The 9,127-nt window shown below is 38.1% G+C and overlaps 1 protein-coding gene across 1 annotated transcript; it reads left to right on the forward strand.

The window, feature by feature from the left end:
• Positions 1-1,334: 1,334 nt before the first annotated feature.
• Positions 1,335-8,886, forward strand: LOC109037419 (uncharacterized). The gene is made up of 5 exons (XM_072302003.1): positions 1,335-5,067; positions 5,837-5,890; positions 6,393-6,749; positions 7,200-7,269; positions 8,817-8,886. The coding sequence occupies exons 1-5, from the start codon at positions 5,005-5,007 to the stop codon at positions 8,843-8,845; spliced, it is 573 nt and encodes a 190-aa protein (XP_072158104.1). The 5' UTR covers positions 1,335-5,004; the 3' UTR covers positions 8,846-8,886.
• Positions 8,887-9,127: the final 241 nt, after the last annotated feature.

The following is a 9,127-nucleotide window of genomic DNA, read 5'->3' on the forward strand; positions in this document are numbered from 1 at the left end:
AATGATCGATTCCAAGTGACAGAGCTTGCGACGAAAAATCTTACCCTCGGGTCAGATCGGTACGAATTACACGCAAATGTCCGTCACCATGGTTCGAGTATCGAGTCTGGACACTACACAACTGTAATTCAGTCCGGTGGACATCGCGTTGAAGCGGACGATGAGAGCATAAGACCCTATGATTGGAGTAGCAATCAAGGCTGCTCTTCAGCGTATCTCTTAATTTACACCAAGCTCCAACCGTGAGGGAGAAGTATGAGAAAGAAAAGTTTGTAGCATCGGAGTACCGTAATATGGGGTGAATGGGGACAGGCGGGTGAATAGGGACAATTTTGATTTATTTCCGATTTATAGTCATAACTCGGTAAGTTTGGCACCTACGAAACTGGTTTTTTTCGAAAATGCACAGTTTGGCATCCTCTTTAAGTAACCGGTGTATTTGGTGTTGTTTGGTGAAAGCATAAAATGCCAACATAACCTCAACACCGGGCCTGGAAAGCAAGCGTCAAAAGAAGCTTGATAACGTCGGAGTTGGCCGCTCTGGTTCGTCACGGAACGACGTGTTTCGTGGCGCTCCGTTTAAATCTGCGGTAACCGCGCTCTCGGTACGACTATCAATTCGGGAGTTACATCAAAGTGCGTGGTTTGACCTTACCAATGTGCTAGTGTTATTTATAATCTGTAAAATCCTTCCCCCGATTAAATATTTCAATTGGAAATATCCGATAATTACAGTGCGGGAGTGCAGTGATAGTGCTCGGCTCACCCCGGTGCGCGTCCCCCCTCCCCTCCCGTCTTCTCGCGGCCGAGACGAGGGGACCCTCGTCGATCGTCACCGCGCGTGGTCGTAAAAAGTCCGTAAAAATTTTACCCTCTCCTCGTTTACTCTCGTGATCTCTCACGATGGTTAAAAAATAAAAAATAAGCAATCTGCTTCTCATTCTGACATGGACATGGTATCTTTTACCCTCGAAGATGACTTTTCGTCCTCGGACTCAGATCTAACTCGAGTTCCCCCCTCGAAAATTGCCAAGCCCCAGCATAGCACTCGCTCAAACCCCCCTTCTCTCGCGGCCGGTACCTCCACTGGCTAAATGCATCAGAAAGAACTCACGAACCCCTCTTTCAGCTCAACCCCAGATGTTTCTCGTTCGTAGTCTCAAGTACCATATTCAAAACCTAGAAAACAACATAATAAGCCCAGCCAGTTCTTGACGCCAACTGCAAACGCCTATTCTGCTCTTCCGGTCGAAAAGGCAGTCCCGAAGCCCCCCCCCCCCCCCTCTCACTACATCAAGGACATTCACCCTTTACGACCATTTCAAGAGGCTCTGAATGGAGTGGCTGACTCCAAGTTCTTCACCCTGAAATACAAAGAGAAATTCCTAAGGCTTACGACCGACGACATAGATTACCTTACAAAACCCTTCAAATAACACAAACCCAAGTTTCTGTTCACTACAACTGTGAAATGGCAGAAGGTCCGAATAATCAACAAGACAACCAAAGTCTCATAAATCCTGAAGGAGACTCTCACTCAGAGGATTCAGCAGCATCAATTTTTTGCATAATACCCCTTTGACAAGTTTGAAAAAAAGTTTGTTGGACGTAGTCTCTGCGCTTAGGAATTCAACTAGTGTATCAGAATCAAATCGTGCACCTAAGAGTTCCACCTACTTGAAGAACTTAACGTGTAATGTAGCAGTGGAGCCTGGACCCCTAGAGCCTGTTTGTCTGAGGTTAGCAAACTGAATCTATCTAAAATTCTTATTTAACAGAATATAAAAAGACTACTATTACAATATTACACATGTGACCCAGGTATCGAAGACTCAATTGTTTGTGCCTGTTGCTCAAGATCACGAACATATTGTCTTCTTCAATAGTCTAACGCTGCGGCTACCCGCAGTCATTGGCGGCCGTTGTCGGTCATTGTGCCAAGAAGTGTTTATGATAGGTTCCTAGGGTTCCTTCAAAGAAAAAATTAGAAAGGTTAAAAGATCAGGCAGGAATATTATCAAAGACCAAGCAGTTTGACTTAACTTGGAAACATTGGGTTTTAAATGCATCTGATAAAGTTATTCCAGAATATGTATTGAAAGTTGTAGCTTTAGGACCTAAATTCTCTTATCAAAGCCATCAAAGAAAGCAAGGTAGGGGATTAGCTAATTTAGCATCTGAATATGATGTTGATAACATTATTGCCAATTTAGAGGCAAAGATTCATTTTGAATCAACCTGACCAAAAGACATTTGAAAAACTTTGCAAGGTAGTCATTGCCGATATCTTAGTTTTTTGTCGTCGGCGGCCAGGGGAGGTATGTCTATCAAATCTTCAACAGTATTCCTTAAGAACAAATGATGATGGCCAATCTTCCACTGATGAAATTTTAAGCATGGAAGAGAAAAAGGCTGGTCAAAATCTTCTTGTCTTTTTTGTGCCGGGCAAAAACGACAAACAGGTGCCCATACTCCTGACACAACATATGGAAGCAGGTATTCAGTGTCTTATTCATTCAAGGAGTGCATTACAAGTTCCCTCAGGTGAAAAGGATCTTATATTTTCGAAGAAAACAGAGGGAAATGACTGGGTTGCTTTTGATGGTTCCAATGTGTTATCTGAATTTGTCAAAAAAGTTCCATTAAAGAAACCAGCTGACATGACTTGCACCGGTTTACGGCATCATATTGCCACGGATACACAACTTCATCACCATGATGCGGCGTACACAAACAACTTAGCCGATTTTATGGGGCATACACTGAAAGTCCATCTGAAAAACTATAAGCTGCCAATATCCGTGATTTTTAGGTCTCAAATAGGAGCACGCTTGATGAAATTTAGATAATCACAAGGAAATAATACACAAAATGAGGATGAAAGTGTCTCCGATGTCTCTCCTAGAAGCTTGATTTCAGATCCTAAAGAACATTCTTTTTCCTCAACTCCAGAAGAAGAAACAAATGATCAAAATGTAGATGAACATCGCTTAGATGTCACTTCTGAGAGGTTGACTTCAGATCTGCAAGAAACCTCTCCTGCTGTAACTGCAGCAGAGGAAAGCTACAAAATGGATACCTTAGATACTGCTGATTCTCAACACAGTGACTTGGAGGATGAATCTGTGGTAAAACCAATGAAAAGACGCTCTGGCCAAATTATTGAATCAGGTTCCGAGCCAGATAAGGAGTCTGATTCTGAATCAGGTGCAGCTGAACGAAAACCCAAGAGACCTCGTTGGACTAATGAACAAAGAAGTATTATTTCTAAATATTTTGGTAATAAGATAAGGATTGCCCCTTCAAGACAAAAAAGCAAGAAAATGTATGAACAAGAACCACTCCTCAAAGCTAGACCCTTTTCATCAGTCTGCATTTACATCCACAATCAGCTCAAAAAAAAGTGAATTGCGATCATCAGAAATATTGATTACAATGATAATCTAATCTATTTGGTCATCTTTACTTAGTCTGAAAGAATTGTGCCTTTCAACCTGCACCAGAATTTAAAAATCTTGTTTTTGTTTTTTTTTTTTTTTGGATTTTTTAATTTTTTTTGTTTTTTTTTCTTTCTTAGCTTTCTACTTATTTTATTTATTCTACTTTATTATACATCTGCTTAGGGAAATGTTAAATTATACAGTAGTCTCCAAGCAGTTAAAACTTTATAAAATATCCTTTTGGTCAATATTTCTTTCAAAGGTTGCGTCATAGCTGCAAGATTGTGCACAGATTTTCCTTTGGCTCTTCTCAGTCATATTTTTATTAGGATGCGCGATATTTTTAATAAGACGTCAACGTATGTTTTCACCCTCCCAACTTGTTAGTGCTACCTATACTCTATACAGTGCTAGTGATGCTTAGAAATAAGTGTCACCTACATATTAGTGATGCTAGGTTATGCCCAAAGAATTGAAACATTGGCAGCTACTAGTTTAAGAATTTGTTATTGCAGTAAAGCATATGTGCCTTTGATCTAGTTCTAATTCTACTACTTCTTTTATCATCGGCCTCCTCATATACGTTTACGAGGACCACGAGGCTCTGGTGAGAGCCTACCGGAGCATGAGCCAGCAGTATGAACGGTGCTTAAAATACGTTCCCTGGCCCACCCGGGCACCAAATCGAAAACGCCCAGGAAGCATCTTCTCCGGAAGCCGACCTACTTAAATGTCGCTTCAATGTTAAAGCTAAGTACTTAAGTTTAAATTATTGATGAATACTTTTTTTCTTCTCTTGTTACAGGTTCGCAATCGAATTGAAATCGTCCTCATCGGGAGACATACCTCTCCATGTGCATGGACGCCCTTATGAGAAGAAAATCGTTAAAAACAGCAGGAAGAACGGCAAATCGTGGGGGGAGGAAGAGGCGGAGAATGCTGTGCCTTTTCCTCTTGATGAAAAAATCATTTTCTCCATAGCTTTCCTGAACGAATCATTTTGTGTGAGTACATTTAAGTATCTTTAGAATAGAATATACTTTGAATTGGACTTCATCTTGCAATTTTAGGAACTCAAATTTCCAGCTCAGTTTAAAAATGACGTAGGTGCTTATGCACGATTAGTATTGTTATGCTCAAAAGTGTTTTAATGGAAATGGTAAAAATTGTAGTTCCTAAGCGCAAAATGTAGTGAAATATTTTTATTGACTAAGAAAGGCTTTCTATTGAATATGAAAAAAAGTACTTAGGGGCAGTTATGATGTATCCGATAATAACGATTGAAACAATGAGGTGATCAGTAATTTTTTTTTTATTTCAATTATTCATTATTCAAATAGTTCCTTATGTTTTTTATACATAGGACTCATTTTGTTTTTTTGTTCCAGTGAATGGAGTATCGGAAGCACAAATCCTGCAATATGTTGCGCAGGTGCAGCCTCCACCGCCGCCCCCACCGTCCTACCCGCCCGCACTGCAGCCGTCATACTATCCAGGGATTCCAGGGTGGCCCCATGTTGGGTGGGCGAGGCCTGGGCCCCTGCACGCGCCCCTGCCTCCGAACATGCCCGCGCCCCTGCCCGCGCCCCTGCCTGCGAACCTGCGTGGAAGTGCTGAATTGCAGAAGGTACTTTGAGTGGGATGTATCATAATTGTCTATTTTACACACTCAGCCGTTTGATTTCTCTTCAAACTGTAAATAATTAAATTTGATGGACCATTCCAAATACTGACGTATGTAAACAAATATACAAGAAAATCAGGAAGGACATATCAGAATTTTAAATGCAAGGGTGAGAGGGTAGAGTGCAATCAGAAAGAGAAAGAGGAACAATCATATAGAATAGGTGCCACCTCTACATTTGGCTATTTTAAATTTTTTTTTTTTTTTCTTTTTTTTTATACTTCAACTAGCCATCAAGGGCTAATCCCATTCAATTCCAGCCTACCTTTCTCACTGTCAAATTGACTTATTTTATAATCCAAATTCCTTCCACCTATAACACCTGGGCAACAGTTAAAAATACTGAGACTAACAAGGGTGATAATTAAGAAAAATAAGTGTCTCTGAAACAGAGTGTGTGTATAACAACCTATGTCCGTGTTGATTTTTAATTGTTAACATGTGTGGCAAGGCAGCTTTCTATGGCAAGAGTAAGTGTTGAAGATTTCATGAGTAGCATATTAAATTTGATTAGTAGTCAGTAAAGACAAGAAAGATTAAGCATTCTAGGAGATCCTCAGAAGGTGCATCAAGGAAATATAAAAGTAGGAAGAATGAAAGCATGACAGACTCCCATTTTTATCTTACCTGTCTTTCTGGAACATAATTTAAGTTACTATTTTAATTTTTTTAATTTCTATCTTTTTCTTTTGTTTATTTTTTTTTTTTTCAGAAAGATGATGTTAAGGAAGCAGTACGAGAAGAGATGCGGAAGTTTAGGGAAGAGGTAAGAGTTTTGAGTGCACGGTTTTTAGATTGATGTCACATAAAGAGTTCCTGATTTCGGATAATTTGATACTTTTTTAAATGGTTCCCTGGAGAGGTTTTGTAGAAGACGTTTAAATATTTCAGAACCAGGTAACGGATTAATTATATTAAACAGGCAGATTTTAGAAGAAAAGACTTAATGTAATTTTCTGGCTGCTCTTATTCATTTGGATTTTTGTAATCGGATGGAAGCTTTGCGAAGGCAGAAATGAATGCTGTAAAAATTTTAAAATTTTAACTAAGAAGAATTTTGATCTGACTGTGATTGGCCATCATTTACTGAGTCAACGAATTAGTCTTTTCTGTGAGGAGAGAGAGAAAAAGGCGTCATCAAGTAAATTTTTAATTTTACAATTGGCCATCACTCAATAAGTCAATGAATTAATACTTTTTACTGTAATTAGAGAGAAAAAAAGGGGTCATGAAATAAATTTTTAACTTTACATTTTTCTTTTTTGTAGGAGAGGAAGAAAGCAGAGAAGAAAGATAGAGAGAGACAAGAAAGAGAGAAAGCGGAAAGGAGAGAGAGAGATCGCAGAGATCAGAGAGAGCGCCAAGAAAGAAAATTGAAAGAAGAAGAGGAACGAAAGGCCCGGGAGAAGGAGGAAAGAGCGAGGAAGTCAAAAGAAGAAGAGAGGAGAGCTGAAGAAGAGAAAAAAGCCCAGGAAGAGAGAGTGAAGAAGTTGAAAGAAGAAGAAGAGAGAAAGGTGGAAGAAGAAAGAGCAAGAAAATCAAAAGAAGAAGAAGATGAGAGGAAGGCTCAAGAAAGAGAGAGGAAGGAGCAAGAAGGAGGCAGCAAAGTGAAGAGGAGAAGGAAGGTAAGTTTGTGATTTTTTTGTCTTGAATATTTATCTTGATTGACATAATAAAATAATGAGGAGTGAAGAAACTTGATGAAGGCTCTGAGCTGGATGAGCCAATATTAATGAGAGGAGGGAAAAGTGGGGGGAATTTTTTCCCTCGCCTTTCATCATTATGGTGTCCAATGTGAGAATTCGAGAAAGTATATAATAGTGTGAATCTATTATGTAAATTTTTTCCCTCATGCATTTCGGTATCATGATTTTAGAAAGGAAGTGAATAATCAGCCACGACGGTCACAACTTTTAGTTTTGAACAGCACGAAAATAGACTCTGGACTCTGGCCTTTTTGGCTCTCTTTTTGGTCCTACAATTTTTGGTGTCAATCAATAGCTCAGCAATGAATTTTTTCAATTACCTGGGCGTCAACAGTTGCAAAATTATAAAGAAAATTTAATTTATTCCAGCTTTCTAAAGAAATTCCGGCGGGAGAAGGGGTCTTTCATTTTATTCTACACTCTTCCAGTCAATATCATCGTAAGTAAGAAAAAGTGATGCAAAGATTTCAGGCTTTGCATCACCCTTATCATGAATGGAAGGGATTAAAGGCTTGCAATTATAACGCTGTAAATATTTTCCTTTTTTTCCTTCCCAGTCCTTGAATTGCTTTTTGTTCTCAAATTTTCAACTTTTGCCTGGTTGGTTGTTAGACAGTTTGATTTGACTCTTTTTCATCAATAGTTTCCTCTAGGTTTCACTCTTTTTTTTTCTTGCCCTGGAGTTCCAGCGGTTATTATGAACTGCATAATATAAGAATAAGAATGGCTCCATCGGTATGTTCCATACAATGGAATTCCAACTGGGGTGAGCTGTATAATATCAAAGTTGTTTCTTCACCAATTTCTAATTATTTTATTTTTCCTTTCAAGTTGGTGGATCGCTTTTTATTAACAAATTTTTTAAGCTTGCCTGGTTGGTTGTTTGATCGTTTGATGATTTGTCTCTTTATCAATAGTTTCCTCCAGGTTTCACTTTTTTCCCCTTGCCCTGCAGTTCCAGTGGTAATGAACTGTATATAATATATATAGTGGCTTCATATAATATAAGAGTGGCTTCATATAATGTAATAACAGTGGCTTCATCGGTTTGATATATAAGGTGTATAATATCAGAGTTGCTTCTTCACCAATTTCTAATTATTTTATTTTTCCTTTCAAGTTGGTGAATCGCTTTTTATTATCAAATTTTTTAAGCTTGCCTGGTTGGTTGTTTGATCGTTTGATGATTTGTCTCTTTATCAATAGTTTCCTCCAGGTTTCACTTTTTTCCCCTTGCCCTGCAGTTCCAATGGTAATGAGCTGTATAATATGAGAGTGGCTTCTTCGCCAACTAGTAATTATTCGCCAACTAGTAATTATATTTTTTATATATTGTGATTGATTCTGCGATTATCACTTTTTTTAGAGAATTTTCTTAGTTTGCACGCTTCGTAGGTTGTGGATCTGGTGATACAATCTCATTTTTTTCAAGTATAAAATTCATTGAATTTCTTTTATTTTTAGGGAGCAGCTTTCCTCCCATAATATGTGCCTTTCATATATTAATCCTAGCTTGATTAAGAAGGGATCTACCGGTAAGTTAGGTGTTAAATAAAAGGCAGTTGTACGGAAGTGCAGAAAACGAGTCATACTTACTTTTTCACATTCCAAAGTGAGATATATACATACAACATTGATAATTACTTGTTCTACCTTGTTTTTGGGCTTCGGTGGATGCTGCCGCCTAGAACCTGGCTAACTGCATAATTATTTGATTTTTCTTCGGTCTTTTGTGGTGGAATCTTGATCAATCCCACGCAACACAAAATGCAAAGCAAAAGTTACAGGAGAAAATTTTTTACCTGGGGTGTTGATTATATTATGAATATTTATTTATAAACGCCTCATATAAAATCGATTTGGAAATCATAAACATTAGGTATTCATTGGATAGTAATCTTCTAATTACAAATTTCGCTTTCTCTTATCTAGAAAAGGACTGGTAATAATTTAAGTAACTTTTTTTTTTATGTTCTTTTGTTTCAGGGCGGTCGCCGATGATTTCTGTTAATTGAATATTCTATTAATTGAATAAAAACATTTTTCTGAAAGTGGAGATTTTTCTGTGTCTTTTTGATTTCCTGACTTTTTATTTCTAATATGATGATAAATTTTTAATTTTTTTTAATTTCAAGAGGAATCTTCACTTGTTTTTAATTTCAAGAGGAGTCTTCACTTAGATGGATAAATATTCAAAGTTGGTGAAGTTGGTAGGCAAAGGCATAGATAATCAACAACATGGGAGCCATTTTTGCCCGACCTGTATCTGCCAACAACAATTCTGGTCTTGCAGAATC

This window comes from Bemisia tabaci, chromosome 6 (assembly GCF_918797505.1).
Source record: "Bemisia tabaci chromosome 6, PGI_BMITA_v3".
Classification (NCBI taxonomy): domain Eukaryota; kingdom Metazoa; phylum Arthropoda; class Insecta; order Hemiptera; family Aleyrodidae; genus Bemisia; species Bemisia tabaci.

Bases quoted from the DNA above. Each gene is read 5' to 3' on its own strand.
- LOC109037419 (XM_072302003.1), top strand. From the start codon at position 5,005: ATGCCCGCGCCCCTGCCCGCGCCCCTGCCTGCGAACCTGCGTGGAAGT. The intron at 5,068-5,836 runs GTACTTTGAGTG...TTTTTTTTTCAG, and splicing joins GAAGTGCTGAATTGCAGAAG to AAAGATGATGTTAAGGAAGC. The intron at 7,270-8,816 runs GTAAGTAAGAAA...CTTTTGTTTCAG, and splicing joins CTCTTCCAGTCAATATCATC to GGCGGTCGCCGATGATTTCT.